Source organism: Halictus rubicundus, chromosome 5, assembly GCF_050948215.1.
Source record: "Halictus rubicundus isolate RS-2024b chromosome 5, iyHalRubi1_principal, whole genome shotgun sequence".
Classification (NCBI taxonomy): domain Eukaryota; kingdom Metazoa; phylum Arthropoda; class Insecta; order Hymenoptera; family Halictidae; genus Halictus; species Halictus rubicundus.
Genome location: NC_135153.1, coordinates 18,647,201 through 18,665,511, shown reverse-complemented (window position 1 = coordinate 18,665,511; position 18,311 = coordinate 18,647,201). Strand labels below are relative to the sequence as shown.

Below are 18,311 nucleotides of genomic sequence, written 5' to 3'. Positions count from 1 at the left end.
CTCGTTCAAGACACTCGGTATATTAAACTTCTTCATTGACACGGCGACGAGGTGAATCGCGACAATGAGCGACGATTATGCAAAGAGCTTTTGAAGCACGCATGTCAGACACAGAGCGACGCGTCGTCCCACGGCTTTTCGAAAGGGAAATGTCCTCTCTCTCTCTCCCCCCCCCCTCTCTCTATTTCTCTCTCTGGCCGTTGCAGACGAGGAAAAGCCGGGTTCGGAGCGGGTTGCGATTGTTGTCCGGCGATTAATTAAACTGCCGGGTACCCGGTGGAAATTTGTTCGTTTGCTTCTTTGTTCGCGACGCGGCCATTCAGCCGGGTCAATTTGGACAACAACGGCTCTCGGCCAATAACCGCGGCCCCCCGGTTTCTTTCATGTTTTATAACGACCGCGTGAAAAATTCCTCGAGAGAAAAAGAGAGAGAGAGAGAGAGAGAGAGAGAGAGAGAGAGAGAGAGAGAGAGGGTGGTCGGCGCGCGGGGGTGGTTCGCAGAGGAAAAAAACCCGTCGTATCCACGCGGAAATGGTTAATTGAATTTCGTCAAGTCCCGGCGACCTCCCACGGACTTTCCGGACAATTTGAAATTCAATCGAACACCGAATTCGATCGAATGAAACTTTCGCCCGGGGATCCCCGTCGTTTCGTGTTTCATTGTGCGGTTCGATGGAACCTTCATCAAACTGTAGCCCGTCTCCGGGAAAAAAGCCCCGGTTTTGTTTTCGGGCATCGAGCTTTTGGATCGAATTTCCGCGTCTGTTTCCCTTCCAAGGTTACACTTCCATCGAGAATTTGAAACGTTTTGACTGTTATCTCTCTGTTTTTTTCTTTTCGTTGTTGCGCGTCGCGCCGCAACCCCCGCCGTTCTGCACCCTCGGCCTCCGTCGGTAAAGTAGAAACGAAGGAATTGGAAAATTGCGATCGCTCCAGAGATAAAGGATCCCTTTGCGAAATGATTTTCTAGTTGGATTGGCACAAGAGAACCCGAAAAATATTTTCCCGCAATGAAATGTTAAATTATTATGATTCACTACTGTTCCCTAATTGGTAATATACTACTATTCCTTACTGGCTTCCAAACTTGATAATTTGTATAGAAAATTAAGATTAAACATTAGATAAGGGGATATATTATTTTTAAACTTTCAACTGACGCTTTCATATTTTTTATACAATAATTCACGTCCATCGGAAAAAGTGTAGGAACACTTTTATGCGAAATAAAAATTGTCAAATAAATTGAAAAGAGTACGTCGCCGCCCTTAAATTCTTTTAATTTTCCAGCCACTTTAAATCGCACTAGTTTTTGTCATAAGTACCGCATGCCACCGATAGAATTTTCACCTAATTTCAATTTTCACAAAATCACGAGTTCCCAGAAATTTTTTTACCGAACAATTGCAGAAGCGAAACGCAGACAACGCGAGCCCGACATTTAGCATAAGAATCACGTTCCATTACGCAGAACAGGAAGCATCTCGGAGTTGTGATTGATTAAACAACGGCGCGAGCTCTGTCCGAAATCAAATATAGATCTCGGCAGCGGAAGGGTAGTGAAATGAAAGCATGAAGAATTTAGCGGCGGCCCTACTTCCGCGTAATTAAATATCGAAACCGAATTGTTTCATCAACTTTTCAAATAGCATCGGAAACCTCGATACAGAACGCGCCGCCGCTGCCCGGTATCGAATTAAATATTTTTTTTTTCTTTTTCGATTCGACGGAACAACTATTCCGACGACCGCCATCGGATAAAACCTTGCCAAAAATGATTTTTACAAGTAATCCTCCGGCACGGACGGATTGCCGTTCCGCATTGTGATTCGCAATTTTTTTCCTTTTATTTTTTCATTCTTTTTTTTTTTTTCAATCGGCCGTCCTTCCGTCTCGGTCGATTTTATGCGCGGCCATTAAAGGATTATCGAATTACCGGGGACAAAAAAGTTACGCTCGGAAAGTTTCGCAAAATTGAAATCACCGGTGCATGCGTTAACGATGTCCCGGCGGTTTTCAACGTCAAACGACACGAACAAAATTAACAGCGTCCACAAAATCCACGCGGCGGAGGGTGGGGGAGCACGGCGCGGGGGTGTGCAGTTCGAAGGAAAAGAGGGCTGAAAAAAGGGGCTCGGTGTTTCCTCTGTGTTTACCATGCAAAGTTACTCCATGCATTTTGAGAAGCCATTCGACCGACGCGCCGGAAAAATAACGGAGCACCAAGCGCCCGAAAACCTCGAGTACTATTTTTATTTTTAAGATTATCGTCATCCACGTTCTTCCGAACGATTCGTGTTTTCACCCTTTCGCCGGAATGCATTTAAAACGAGACTCGCCCGCTGCAACGTTTCCTCGGCGCCGATATATACCGGCAAAGAACGCTGAACTCGTACAGTCGCCGAGAAAAATATTCACTAACAATAAACAATTGCCAGCGCTTGTAACGATTGGACCGTGAACCTTCGTGCGAAACAAAAATTGTCTGCATTAATTCCAAGAGATAGAAAGCAAATATCTAAAATTCAAATTCGCGTTATTATTACATTTTTTTAAACACTATTATGATTTATTTTTCGAGATACGAAGGTGACCTTCAATATTTTAAATCAAATAGTATATATATTTTTTATATCAGCTGAAAGAGTGCGTCGAGACAAATTCGTATGCAACGCAATGAGCTTCAAGGTCATTCAAGGTCAGAAATGGAAGAACTGCTTTGAATATTCTACCGATTACATAACCTTAAATTCTACCGACACATGTTCCCTCATATTCCACCCACTTAACAAAAATAAAAACACATTCATAAAATTTTTATGTGAACTAAAACTTCGACAAATATTGGTCTGAAATCTGATGATAATAATTATACTGTTCATTTTCTCGCAAAATTATTCAAGCAGTAAGACTTGCATAGAAGTTTATTTTTCTGTTTAAAAATTCTAGAAAAATGATAAAGACCAGGAAACAATTAACCAGTTAACTGTGTTTGACTAGTATACTCGTCATGAAGAAATGACAATATTTTGTGTCATGACGAGTGTACTCGTCAAAACATCTATAATTCAAACAGCGGTTAATTTTTGCGACGCAACTTAGGTACACATTTTCCAAAGAGGTCGCAACAGCTAACTGGTTAAGAACGAAGCAACTATAATCGTTACAGCCGTGGAAAAACTAACACGGGAGGGGGTTAAATTATCGCAACAATTTTACTGATTAGCATTTCGCCTAAACATTTTGCCACGGGCGCATAAAATCAAAGTACGATCCGACGATTCCAGCCGCTTGAAATTTCGAGGAATGCGTAAAATCCGCGGATTAATTACGGAGGTGTCCAAATATTGGCCTGATTCATCGATGTCCGAGGCATTTCGTTAGCGTTCAAGGTCATGCAAGGTCAGAAATGGAAGAACTACTTTAAATATTCTACTCTCATATTCCACCCACCTAACAAAGATAAAAACATATTCATACAATTTTTATGTGAACTAAAACTTCACCAAATATTGTTCATTTTCACGCAAAATTATTCCAGCAGTAACACTTACATAGATGTTTATTTTTCTGTTTAAAGATTCTAGAAAAATGATAAAGACCAGGAATTAATTCAGAACGAAGCAACTCTAATCGTTACAGCCGTGGAAGAAACTAACACGGGAGGGGGTTAAATTATTACGATCCGATGATTCCAGCCGCTTGAAATTTCGAGGAATGCGTAAAATCCGCGGATTAATTACGGAGGTGTCCAAATATTGGCCTGAATCATCGATGTCCGAGGCATTTCGGTAGCGTTCAAGGGCATTCAAGGTCAGAAATGGAAGAACTACTTTGAATATTCTACCGATTACATAACCTTAAATTCTTCCGACACATGTTCCCTCATATTCCACCCACCTAACAAAAATAAAAACATATTCATAAAATTTTTATGTGAACTAGAACTTCACCAAATATTGTTCATTTTCTCGCAAAATGATTCCAGCAGTAACACTTACATAGAAGTTTATTTTTCTGTTTAAAGATTCTAGAAAAATGATAAAGACCAGGAAATAATTCAGAACGAAGCAACTCTAATCGTTACAGCCGTGGAAAAAACTAACACGGGAGGGGGTTAAATTAGTACGATCCGATGATTCCAGCCGCTTGAAATTTCGAGGAATGCGTAAAATCCGCGGATTAATTACGGAGGTGTCCAAATATTGGCCTGAATCATCGATGTCCGAGGCATTTCGGTAGCGTTCAAGGGCATTCAAGGTCAGAAATGGAAGAACTACTTTGAATATTCTACCGATTACATAACCTTAAATTCTTCCGACACATGTTCCCTCATATTCCACCCACCTAACAAAAATAAAAACATATTCATACAATTTTTATGTGAACTAAAACTTCACCAAATATTGTTCATTTTCACGCAAAATTATTCCAGCAGTAACACTTACATAGATGTTTATTGTTCTGTTTAAAGATTCTAGAAAAATGATAAAGACCAGGAAATAATTCAGAACGAAGCAACTCTAATCGTTACAGCCGTGGAAAAAACTAACACGGGAGGGGGTTAAATTAGTACGATCCGATGATTCCAGCCGCTTGAAATTTCGAGGAATGCGTAAAATCCGCGGATTAATTACGGAGGTGTCCAAATATTGGCCTGAATCATCGATGTCCGAGGCATTTCGGTAGCGTTCAAGGGCATTCAAGGTCAGAAATGGAAGAACTACTTTGAATATTCTACCGATTACATAACCTTAAATTCTTCCGACACATGTTCCCTCATATTCCACCCACCTAACAAAAATAAAAACATATTCATACAATTTTTATGTGAACTAAAACTTCACCAAATATTGTTCATTTTCACGCAAAATTATTCCAGCAGTAACACTTACATAGATGTTTATTTTTCTGTTTAAAGATACTAGAAAAATGATAAAGACCAGGAAATAATTCAGAACGAAGCAACTCTAATCGTTACAGCCGTGGAAAAAACTAACACGGGAGGGGGTTAAATTAGTACGATCCGATGATTCCAGCCGCTTGAAATTTCGAGGAATGCGTAAAATCCGCGGATTAATTACGGAGGTGTCCAAATATTGGCCTGATTCATCGATGTTCGAGGCATTTCGTTAGCGTTCAAGGTCATGCAAGGTCAGAAATGGAAGAAATACTTTGAATATTCTACCGATTACATAACCTTAAATTCTTCCGACACATGTTGCCTCATATTCCACCTACCTAACAAAAATAAAAACATATTCATACAATTTTTATGTGAACTAAAACTTCACCAAATATTGTTCATTTTCACGCAAAATTATTCCAGCAGTAACACTTACATAGAAGTTTATTTTTCTGTTTAAAGATTCTAGAAAAATGATAAAGACCAGGAAATAATTCAGAACGAAGCAACTCTAATCGTTACAGCCGTGGAAAAAACTAACACGGGAGGGGGTTAAATTAGTACGATCCGATGATTCCAGCCGCTTGAAATTTCGAGGAATGCGTAAAATCCGCGGATTAATTACGGAGGTGTCCAAATATTGGCCTGAATCATCGATGTCCGAGGCATTTCACGGCCACCGTGGCCCCGGCGGGTCATCGAGGACCGCGCACACAGGCTCCGACGGAAATTTCAGCGTCCAAACAATGCGTCTCGGGAATATTCCGCAGAAACGGTACCGCTCGGTAATGAAGGTAGAGGCGTCTGGTGCGGCGATAGCGCGGCACGTACTATCATTAACAATTGAAGGCCGTCGGTACGTCAAGAACGGTCAACGCTGCGGGCCACAGATGCAACAGAACTTGCCTGTGACTTACTGATCATAGCTTGATTTATATTCAATAACCAGCGGGGTTGGTTACTACCCTGCGTCCACCTGCAATCACGTACTGTCGTGTAAACACAAGCTGATACATGGGTGTGCTCGCGCGCGCGCGCGCGCTCTCATGCTCGCGTAGAGTTGCACCACACACACACACACGCAGACAACCGTTCGCCTCGGTAAACTCGATGATTGGCTCTTGGCGCGAGGGTTGTTTCCGGTTTCGGGCAAGTTGCTGCCGAGATAAGTATACTGCGGATTTTATGCGCCCGGGGCAGAATGTTTAGGCGAAATGCTAATCAGTAAAATTGTTGCAATAGTTTAACCCCCAATTGTGTTAGTTTTTTCCACGCCTGCAATGATTAGAGTTGCTTCGTTCTTAATTAGTTTGTAGTATTTACTTCGAAGCTTAAATATTTATAACTAGACTGCTTAAATATTTATGCGCTCGTGGAAAAATTGTTTAGGCGAAATGCTAATTAGTAGAAGTGTTGCAATAGTTTAACCCCCAATTGTGTCAGTTTTTTCCACGCCTGCAATGATTAGAGTTGCTTCGTTCTTAATTAGTTTGTAGTATTTACTTCGAAGCTTAAATATTTATAACTAGACTGCTTAAATATTTATGCGCTCGTGGAAAAATTGTTTAGGCGAAATGCTAATTAGTAGAAGTGTTGCAATAGTTTAACCCCCTCCCGTGTTAGTTTTTTCCACGGCTGTAATGATTAGAGTTGCTTCGTTCTTAATTATTTCCTGGTCTTTACTTCGAAGCTTAAATATTTATAACTAGACTGCTTAAATATTTATGCGCCCGTGGAAAAATTGTTTAGGCGAAATGCTAATCAGTAAAAATGTTCCGATAATTTAACCCCCTCCCGTGTTAGTTTTTTCCACGGCTGCAATGATTAGACTTGCTGTGTTCTTAATTATTTCCTAGTATTTACTTCGAAGCTTAAATGTTTATAACTAGACTGCGGATTTTATGCATTTATGACAAAAATCAGTCGGTGTAATTCAAAACAGTAGAAAGATTAGAAGAGTTTAATAATCTCGGGGTACAATTTTTAACATATAAAAATGATTAATGAGCAAAATAAATTTTTACTCGGCTCCTGTAGATTGCAATTGATGTGTGAAAATTTTATTTTGCATAAAGATCCGCGGTCTATTTATAACATTTCTTTTGATGGTAAAATACGTCAGTACTACTGTGTAGGTTATTGAAAAATGCATCAGAAGACGCTCCTCCGTAATATGTTTCCACTAGTCCTTTCCTATCCGAAACACTCTGCCGAATTGATCAAAACAAACGATCCTTTGCTGCACCTGCGACCATCTATTCATAACTCAAAGCGATAGGGCAGGATTAAAATGAGACGTCGCTTCGAGGAGAACCAGGCTTTTCCATATTTATTAGACGATTGCAAAAGTTCGTGTCTGATTAAAAGAAAAACACACACAAACGATCACATTCTAAATATTGATTCTCGAAAGCAGAAGTTGGGCGAAAATATATCCTCCTTCTCTTAATAAAAACAAGTCGAACATAACGTAATGATATTCTCAAATTTCTCTAACGTCTTCACAATTTTGTACTTTTCTACTAGTTCTAGTTATATATAAAATTCGCAATCTAATTATTAATGTCCTCGAAATTGTCCAAATTTAAATTAATATTGGATTGGGTCAAAATTTCGTACAGTTTTTAAATAAAAATTCAAAGATAAAATTGATATTTATTCATAGGTTTATTCAATCATATGATCAGTTACCTCAAAAAGTAACAGAATGGAAAATAATATTATTGAACAAACCTACGAATGAATACCTTAAATCTATTTTTTAATTTTAATTAAAAAACCCTGCGAACTTCGGTTCCAACCTAATACATTCAAAAGACTTTATATTGTATAAATATTAACTACGCTCAAAAGTGTCCCGCTCAAAAATATGTTCTGCTTATTGATCGTCCATAAATTGCTTTCCTCATCTTCTAGGAAAATTGGTGCCCGCGTTTATGTTGTATCTCTTGGCTAAAAACGGCCGAAAAGTTGCGCGCGGGCGCTCTCACGCGAAAACTGTAAAATATGAAGTCCGTAAAATGAACGGCCGCCGACAGGGGAGCTTTTTCAATTTAAGTTTCATAATTTCGAAGCCGGCGCGCCCGATATCCTACGGAATGTCCCATAAGAATCCCGTAAAAAACACAATATATGGTTGAAAAAGCAGTTCGGTTTATTTTTTTTTTCCAGCCGGAGGAAACGCGCCGAAAGTTCCGGGGGCCTGGCCTCGCGAGATCGTAAATATCGTTTATTAAACGACGGGAACCAGTTAAAATTTCACCGCGCTTTACAACGATTGCGCGACGACCGAAAATTATGTAACGGCCCGGATCAATTTCACGGATTTCGCTAGCGAGCTCGTCAGCTACGATTTCCGCGGAAACTCGACGATTTCCGGTTCGCAAAAACCGCACCCGGCCGCGGAAATTTCGGATCCGAAACTCGAACGTATAATGTAAACATATAGCGTGAATCTTTATGCAAAATTTTCTGTTTCAAAATACCGGAACCGCGTGAACATCTTGTTTCTTCCTTTAACAATTTTTAACAATTCTGATGACAGAAATGAGTAGATCGCACCCGCAACGGGGAAAACATTTAAATAATAAGAAAATGTTGTTGTATCATTTTTAGCTTGTAAAAATTGCTGAGGGCAATTTTAAATGTCTAGTTCCTTTACCTTGCAATTAACGTAGAGAATTTTTATTATAAATTTTCTTAGACGGCGGATTTTGCGCATTTATGACAAAGTCGAGTTGCTGCAATTTAAAGCGATGGGAATATTAAAGGAATGTAAGAACGCCAATATATTGTCTTTAACTGATTAAAATTAACACGTCCACGGACAGTAAAAATTTTTCTTGAAACTAGTTGTACTATCCGAAATCTGATTAGACATAACCAATAATAATAAGTTAACTGTCATTAGTAATCACAGTTGGTCATTACTTTGAAGTGTATATTAATTACAAAAACTTAAGGTTGTATAAAATTAAATGAATAAAAATTGGCTTTAAAATTTGAATGCTATACCATTCATGTAATTTTGCATCACTGTGAAAATGAATGCTATAGCATTCACGTCCGCGGACGTGTTAAAGAAGAGATTTTTAAAGATCGTGGTATTTTTCTTATTTAATAGCAGCTTAATAGCAATGCTGTTAATATAAGTATTATTTTTAAAGGTTCTACATATGTTGAATCTCATTTCATGACCTAACAGAACATTTCAATCGGTTTGAAGAAGACACTGTGCAGGGTGCGCGCAACTAATGAAAATCTCCGCAGGATTGCAGCCGACCGTCGTTTTGTTCGAGAGCAGGGAAGAGTTGACAATCTAGTATGACGAGGATGACACGACCATCCACCATGCGTTCGCTCCGCAAGCAAACTGTATCCGCCGGTTAGCCGACTTTCGCGGCGATCGAACGCCTCTTCGATCATTTGCATGGCGACTTTAAAACGTTGCTGCCGGTGCGATGCCGGAGGGAACGTCGCGAGCGACAAAACCGATCCCTCAGCCGAGGTTAAACGTTGCATTATTTATAGAAACCCCGCGAACGCCTAATCCCTGTCTGAGACGGTCTTCTGAGTGCTTAAAACTGCCAGCGAAGGAAGTGACGCAACGCAACGGTGGGCGCGTCGAATTGTTGACGATTCGTCGACCCCCTTCGTCCTCGGCGATGTTTTAACACCTTTTCCGCTAGCCCAAGGGGCCTTGGGGGGTGGGAGGGGTCCAGGGCGATGGTCTGCGAGCGTGCTTGCTCGGATGTCGAACTTAATTATGCGTGGGTAACGGCTGACTTGCTAGAGTGTTCGCGTGATTGGGTCTGGTTCGGTTCGGTCGCCATTTTGCAGATTATCAATCATCTCGACGCGCGTCCGGGGAAACTTCTTTTGTACTGTTTATGGGAAGTTGATAGAAGCAATCGGGATCAAATGGTAACATTCTGTGCACAGTTTTCTTTATACCGAATTCTTAATGTCGTTTTGATGGTGAAAATTCCTTTTTGCGCGGCCATTCACAGCAGCCATTTTGAAAACGTGAGGGAGATTTTCGTTAATTGTAATACACCAATGGATTCGGTTAATGTCTTGGTAATACTAAAGTCAATAGCGCCCTTTAATATCATTTTGACAGAAAGTATTATGTTCTCCTTTGGGTGTTGAAGATTTAGCTTTGTGTGACCACTGACAGCAGCCATTTTGAAAATGTGAGGGAGACTTTTGTTAATTGTAATACACCAATGGATTAGGTTAATATCTTTATAATACTAAAGCCAATAAAGCCGTTTGTTACAATTTTGACAAAAAGTGTTATGTTCTCTTTTGAGTGTTGTAGATTTAGTTTTGTGTGGCCACTGACAGCAGCCATTTTGAAAATGTGAGGGAGATTTTTTAATAATTGTAATACACCAATGGATTAGGTTAATATCTTCGTAATACCACCGTTCCTAATTTTTATTATAACATACCAGTTGCACACCAATTGTTACTGTATACTCATAATTAGACTGCGGATGTTTACGCAATTTTCAATTGTTCTAGACAAACGTTAAGCAAGTGGAATCACATGACATTTTATTTCTAATGGGAATAGGCGTTGTAGATCTAAAATACATAAAAATTTATGTTCTCGGATTTTTTGAAAATTTGTATAATCCACAAACGCATAAAGATCCGCAGTATAACATACCAACTGTCATTGTAACAAACCGAAAAATCAGTTAAGCGAAGAAAGAAAGGAATAAACGCTACCGACCGCTACTTTCTCGAAATATTGAAATTGTTTGGAAATGTTCGAGTTGCGGCGCGTCCCGGCGATAAATCTTGGGACAACGTCTGAAGAATATTCGGAATAATTTTGCCGCGGCGGGCACGGTTCCGGGACCGCGAAGAATTGATCTCGCACGATCCTTCGAGGGATAAAGCCCCGTGTCGCAACAACGTCTACCAGCATCTCTGTCAACTCCGGCTCCGACATCCCCCTGCCGAAGGGGTTACAGGGAATCGGTCGGTGCATCAATATTAATGGAGCCACGTGGCGTTCAGGAATAATGCAGCCGGCTGGGAAGTCGTCGACCCATGTGCATGCACGACATTGTAACCATAATGCGTTACTGCGATTGGTTACGACACGTAATTTCAATCGGGTTCGGTGCATTACCACGCCATTATGCGGCGACCTAGGGCTGCCTGTAGGCTAGGCTTTAGGGGGTCTGTTGCTTTCTTGCTCCGACTCCGATGTGCGGTAGCTGATCTCGATCTCTGCCGTGTCCGACATCACGCATGCATTACTATCATCCCACATGTTTATCTCACTAATTTTCCAGGTATTTCATCATTTAAGAAAATTTTACTTGCTCTGAATAAACTAAAAATATTACGCCATGTTATACAGTATATTTACGCCACTAATTTTCCAGGTATTTCTTCATTTAAGAAAATTTTACTCGCTCTAAATAAACTGAAAATATTACGCCATATTATACAGTATATTTACGCCATTAATTTCCCAGGTATTTCTTCATTTAAGAAAATTTTACTCGCTCTGAAGAAACTGAAAATATTACGCCATATTATATAGTATATTTACGCCACTAATGTTCCAGGTATTTCTTCATTCAAGAAAATTTTACTCGCTCTAAATAAAGTAAAAATATTACGCTATATTATATAGTATATTTACGGCACTAATTTTCCAGATATTTCTTCATTCAAGAAAATTTCACACGCCCTAAATAAACTGAAAATATTACGCCATATTATACAGTATATTTACGTCACAAATTTTCCAGGTATTTCTTCATTTAAGAAAATTTTATACGCTCTAAATAAACTAAAAATATTACGCTATATTATATAGTATATTTACGCCACTAATTTTCCAGGTATTTCTTCATTCAAGAAAATTTTACTCGCTCTAAATGAACTAAAAATATTACGCCATATTATACAGTATATTTACGCCACTAATGTTCCAGGTATTTCTTCATTTACGAAAATTTTACTCGCTCAAAATAAATTAAAAATATTACGCCATATTATACAGTATATTTACGCCATTAATTTTCCAGGTATTTCTTCATTTAAGAAAATTTTACTCGCTCTAAATAAACTGAAAATATTACGCCATATTATACAGTATATTTACGCCACTAATTTTCCAGGTATTTCTTCATTTAAGAAAATTTTACTCGCTCTGAATAAACTGAAAATATTACGCCATATTATACAGTATATTTACGCCATTAATTTTCCAGGTATTTCTTCATTTAAGAAAATTTTACTCGCTCTAAATAAAGTAAAAATATTACGCTATATTATATAGTATATTTACGGCACTAATTTTCCAGATATTTCTTCATTCAAGAAAATTTCACTCGCCCTAAATAAACTGAAAATATTACGCCATATTATACAGTATATTTACGTCACAAATTTTCCAGGTATTTCTTCATTTAAGAAAATTTTACACGCTCTAAATAAACTAAAAATATTACGCTATATTATATAGTATATTTACGCCACTAATTTTCCAGGTATTTCTTCATTCAAGAAAATTTTACTCGCTCTAAATGAACTAAAAAGATTACGCTATATTATATAGTATATTTACGGCACTAATTTTCCAGATATTTCTTCATTCAAGAAAATTTCACTCGCCCTAAATAAACTGAAAATATTACGCCATATTATACAGTATATTTACGCCATTAATTTTCCAGGTATTTCTTCATTTAAGAAAATTTTACACGCTCTAAATAAACTAAAAATATTACGCTATATTATATAGTATATTTACGCCACTAATTTTCCAGGTATTTCTTCATTCAAGAAAATTTTACTCGCTCTAAATAAATTAAAAATATTACGCCCTATTATATAGTATATTTACGGCACTAATTTTCCAGGTATTTCTTCATTTAAGAAAATTTTACTCGCCCTAAATAAACTGAAAATATTACACCATATTATATAGTATATTTACGCCACAAGTTTTCCAGGTGTTTCTTCATTTAAGAAAATTTTACTAAATAAACTAAAAATGTTATTATTATCGCAGGGTTTTGTGCAAACAATTTCCCAAATCCGCTGGAAGAAGCACAAGTTAACCCATTTGCAAGGAAATATGAAAAGAAGGCCTTTATCACCAAACTTTTTCTTTATTATATTCAAGTACAAAAATGACTACAAATAAAAGAACTTCATATTTCAGCATTATAAGAAGAAATAAATTGAGCGTATATATATATACGCTAATGATGCAAATGGGTTAAATGAAAACTCTTCCATGAACAATTTTCTTCTTGCTGTGATAGCAGAAATTTTATGCAAATTAAAAATTGTTTGCATCGATTGCAAGAAAAAGGAGTTACATAAAAATTAACTTCTTCCCTTAATAATAATTGTAAAAGGTTTCTAATAATGTGGCAGCAATATTAAATTAATTTTTCTCATAAATGCATAACTAGAAAATAAAAATGTAAAATGTTCTCTTTTTCTGTAGTCGGAAGGGATGGAATTGAATCTGCGGGAAACGGAGAATTTTCTCTCAAGAAAAAAAAAAATATACACGTAATCAGGGCCGAGGATTGAAGTTGTTTCCCCTGTAGCGGGTTTAAATCGATCGATTTGGTTTAAAGAGTTTTCATTTCCCGGGGAGCGAAATCTTTCCATTTCCGAAATCTCGAGCGTTCCTGGGAGAAAATTCTCCCCGCAATAAGCCAAATCGAAGACGACGAGGACGAAGATGACGAGGACGACGAGGACGAGGCTCTCGGTCGTTGGAATCTCGATTGGCCCTATCGCCGCTTCCTCCCCGAATTAGCCTGTCTGAAGGAACGAGAGAATTCAAATTTAATCACGCCTAAAGCCTTCGCAGTGGCACGACGCACGGGAAGTGGCATTATTAGCTTTCGAATCGAACCAATCGAGCCGCTTCCTTATTAAGCCCTGCGGCATCCCTGGCTCTCGCTTTTCCATCATACGGACCCATGAAATCTCCCCCCACCCCTCCGCTCTACGCCCCTGTCAATCCTGCTTTTACCCTCCCTCTCCTCCTCCTCCACCCTCCTGTCATACATTTCGCCCTATTTTTAATTTCACGTTCAGGCACGAAACATTTTATCTCTCGACTCGGGGGACAATCGTTCGCGAGTGTCCTTGATCCTGTTACCGGTGGGGTCAAGTATACTAAAACCTTGGGACAGCAGCACATTCGTACGAGAACATTTTTAACTGAAGATTTCTATGGAAAATACGAATTTTTCAGTGTCTTGTAGGATGGCGGATGTTTTTAAATTATTATTTGTTTATTGGCGACACGTACCCGTTGGTGGTAGGATCGAAGAGATCATTGTAGTCCTCGTCAGTTATGTAATCTTGAACAGCCGTGTCCAGATTTTCGTCATCAGCAGCTCCATCTGCAAAGAGAACGTTCATTGGTCAGCAGAAGTTAAAACAACTACAAACTTAATCAGATACAAACAACTAATGAGATACAATTTCTTTGTGAAACTGTGACTAACGTGTTCGCCACATTTTTCTGGTTAAAATGAGCCCAAACACGATGCAGTACGGTTCGCATTTACTCGTGCAATCCACGATACAGTAGAACCTCGATTATCCGAACGGTCCGTACACAGGGGTGTACAGTAACTGGGCCGAACTCGGTCATTATCGAAGATGGACAAAAATTGTACAGGAAAAGGAAATTGTAAAGTTGCACGGTTTAACTGTATCGTCAAGTAAGTCTGAGTTGTCCCTTGGACGGCGGAGACCGGGTCTACTCTGACCCAGAGTATCAAAATTCACTTATTCAGTTTCTGGAGAATTAATTAAGTGAACAGCTGACTTCAAACCTGTTTTAAAAAATTGATAGGTATAGCATTAACTGGTCCCAGACATCATCGATTATTGTATAGTCAATTAAAGTATATGTGAGCATTAAACGAGTAAGATCCGAACGGTATCGCGTTTAGTATCGTTTTAATCAGAACAATTTCAGAAATATAAAGGTGAAAGGGGTCCCTAAAGATGCTCGGAAGGTGATGTCTGAACTCTGCCAATAACAATTTGGAATGTGAGAAACTGTGGTAAGTGCGAACGAAGTATAGTTTAGTATCGTTTTAATCAGAACAATTTCAGAAATATAAAGGTGAAAGGGGTCCCCAAAGATGCTCGGAAGGTGATGTCTGAATCCTGCCAACAACAATTTGCAATGTGAGAAACTGTGGTAAGTGCGAACGAAGTATACCCTATACCATCGTCGACGAAACAACTCTGGTTCGTGGTCTGGCGTATCGAACTTGCGATTTATCTCGGAAACGCGCGCTACACGCGCCCACCCCTCGCGCGCGTCTCAAGTTATACCGACTATGTAACAATGCAACGACTAACTACTCCGAACAAGGTTGCCGGTTCGGTGTTTCGTACACCTGCGCAAATACCGCATCAGCAGCCGTCCTTGCGAGGATCTTATGCGCGGCCATCAAGCCCTTCTGCGTTCCACGCAACAGCACACGGAACTCCCGCGATTTCACCGGCTTGAAACACGATAGCTCTCTTCCGTCCAGCGTCACGTCAGCCTCGAGCACTCGAGTGGCAACCAGGTAACTCTATTAGCTCTCGGGTATCACCCCCGCGAGCGATAATAACCGGGACTTGCCACTCCCGAGCCTAACTGCTGGTCTTGTCGCGAAAGAAACAGACAGGTCCGGCGTTTTTACAAAATCCGAATGCTTCGAGATGTCGAGCCTCGCCTCGGCTGCTCCTCGAGTTTTCTTGCGGCGAGTATGCATCGCGAGCATGCTCGTTTTACGGTCTACCGGGTGTCCCACTTTACCGCATTGCCATAACGCATTACAGTAACGGCGAACATCAAAGAGAACGGCGAGTGGAGAAACCTGTCGGTGTGGCAATGTTAATTTGCTAATCAAACTCGTTCCCTTCGAATGATGTCTTCGTGAAACTTTTGTCAACGGATGCGCGACATTTCGCCGATTAAAACGATACCAAACACGACCCGGTTCCGTTCGCATTTACTCGTTTAATCCACGATAAAGTGGAACCTCTACTATCCGAACTAATCTGTGGACCGCCAGTGTCGGGTTTGTTGTGTCGTTTAGCTGCGGGATTAGGTGTTGGAGTCTTTACTGGTTCGTGCAATGAATCGGTTCTCGATTTCCGGTTTCCATCGGATAATAGTCAATTAGTGGCAATAGACAGTGTGATGACAATTTCAGGAGGAGATATTTCTTGGCCAACGATCGGGATCAGGAAGCACGATAGCGAGCTAGCTCGATCATGGCTACCGACAACGGTAATCCTGGTTACACGGCGAGGTGTCGCGGACTGATCTGGTCTGTATCATGATACATTGTTCATTGACGACGTCATGATCTATGGGTATAGGGAACTTGATCGTATCTTGATCTCAGATGTAGTGGTCCGGATTAAGTTATGAGCTACGGACGATGTTGCGCCGCGTTACGGGGCTTAATAACGTTGATCAGGATAAGATCCGGATCACATTATGTCGATCGCCGCGGTTACGATCTAGTGGTGTGGCGATGCGAAACCGCCCATGATCGTACAGATTTACTGCTTCTTTAATCATTTTTGCCGGACACCTTTGCTGTTGGGAAAGCTTCGACTTTGAGTAATGAATAACTGTAATTAAAATAGTCCGCTTACGCGAACGTAATTTAACGCTTCCGGGGAAGCGAGTTTCACGAAACTGATCCCGGATCCTCGCAAATGGAAGATCAAACCTTCAAATACCTTAGAGACATGTATAAAACTGGGTAGGAAGGGCACATTACCACTCTTTCCTCATTAAAAGTAATTTAAATATAAAAAGTGGTTAAACTTCAACTCGGGGGACCACAAATTTTGGACTTTTTCAAATAGTGTCTTGTAGATTTTGACGAGAAAATGACAAAAATCCAGGTTTCAACGTTAGGAATTCACTGGTGCAAAAGTTATGCGTGTTTGAGGTTCGTTTCAACCCGATTTCGAGCGTCTTTGACAGCTGAGGGCACAATTGGTGGTCCCCTAAGTTAAAGTTTGGCACATCACCACTCCTTCCTCTATTAAAACCAATTTAAACGTAATAAGCGGTTAAACTTCAACTCGGGGGACCACAAATTTTGGACTTTTCCAAATCTCATCCTGTAGATTTTCACAAGAAAGTGCCAAAAATCCAAGTATTAACGTTAGGAATTCACTGGGACAAATGTTATGCATGTTTAAAGTTGGTTTCAACCCGATTTCAAGCGTTCTGAGGGCCAAAATTTGTGGTCCCTATGTTCAGCCCTGAGTCTTTTTATTTTGTATAAAATATCCGGGAATTGCATCAACGAATGCACACTCAAACAGCTGTTCGCGACGTTCTCGTATGCACGCAATCTTCCCGGAGCGTTGAGGCAGCGAGCCCGGCCAGACAAAGCTGGTCAATATTCCTCTATTTGGGATCCATAAAGTTCTTTCGCGAAGGCATTCCAATGCGGAGAGGACTGGCTTGTCGGAAGAGGCAGGAAACTGCAAGTTTAAATTTGCACTTGGCACCTGATCGGCTGACGTTGCAGGGAACCGGCGGCCAAGAGGTATATACGCTAAAATGTTGGGTGGTGGGTCAGGAGGGGGCCGGTGAGGAGTCTGTGGGGCCGGGGGTGGGGGAAGTGGAGGGGAGGGTACGGTGGTGGTGGTATAATTCGCTCGATTATTTAATAGCTTGGCCTGACGCCTAGCTACAACATTGAGCAGCCTGGCCCCGACATTCTCCAGTTGCAATCTATATTAAAGCCTCCGCGGCGAATTGCTCATTAGCGAATTAACGAGGAGCATGATGCCAGCCTTAATTACAGTCTGCCCGGCGGTATGAATTATAAACAATAAATCAAGAGGACCGCGTGTCACGAGACCCGTGACAACTAGAAATACAGGTTCCGCGGTAATGAAATTTATTACTTCGACGCGCGTCAGCCAAGCGATCCACGTGATCGACGTGATTCAGTTTTATACGCGAACGTAATCGACAGCTGACGCTGGTTATATTTGGATTCCGTTCGACCTAACCGCGAAACTGATTAGAGATTGTTGCCTCGTGTCCTTGGGAAGTGAAGAGTTTCGATCTATGACGCGTTCACCGTGCTGATCGATTTCGAAATTTATTTTTATTTTCGCTTACAATAGGGTGTGTCATTTTCCGGAGAAAGATATCACAGCAGAGCTGACCACTTTATGGAACCCATAAAATCACTCGAGAATAATGTCGGGCCGGTTAGGCACTCTCATCCGCAATAAGGTGAAAGCCGCCCCGAGCCACCGTCTTATATCGAATGAAAGCTATTTTCCGCGTCTATTGCGAGAGACAGGAGCCAGATAGAAATTTCGTTCTTACTTTAAGTTGGAGATAATG

At 40.2% G+C, this 18,311-nt stretch overlaps 1 protein-coding gene across 1 annotated transcript in view; it reads right to left on the bottom strand.

The window, feature by feature from the left end:
• LOC143354700 (inactive tyrosine-protein kinase transmembrane receptor ROR1-like) overlaps positions 1-14,431 on the bottom strand; it is a 73,321-nt gene extending 58,890 nt beyond the window's left edge. Inside the window, exons 1-2 of the mRNA XM_076788965.1 lie at positions 14,419-14,431; positions 14,220-14,313 (exon numbers count right to left, since the gene is read on the bottom strand). Of these exons, the coding sequence (XP_076645080.1) occupies positions 14,220-14,313; positions 14,419-14,431 (107 nt within the window). The remainder of the gene's footprint in view (positions 1-14,219; positions 14,314-14,418) is intronic.
• Positions 14,432-18,311: the final 3,880 nt, after the last annotated feature.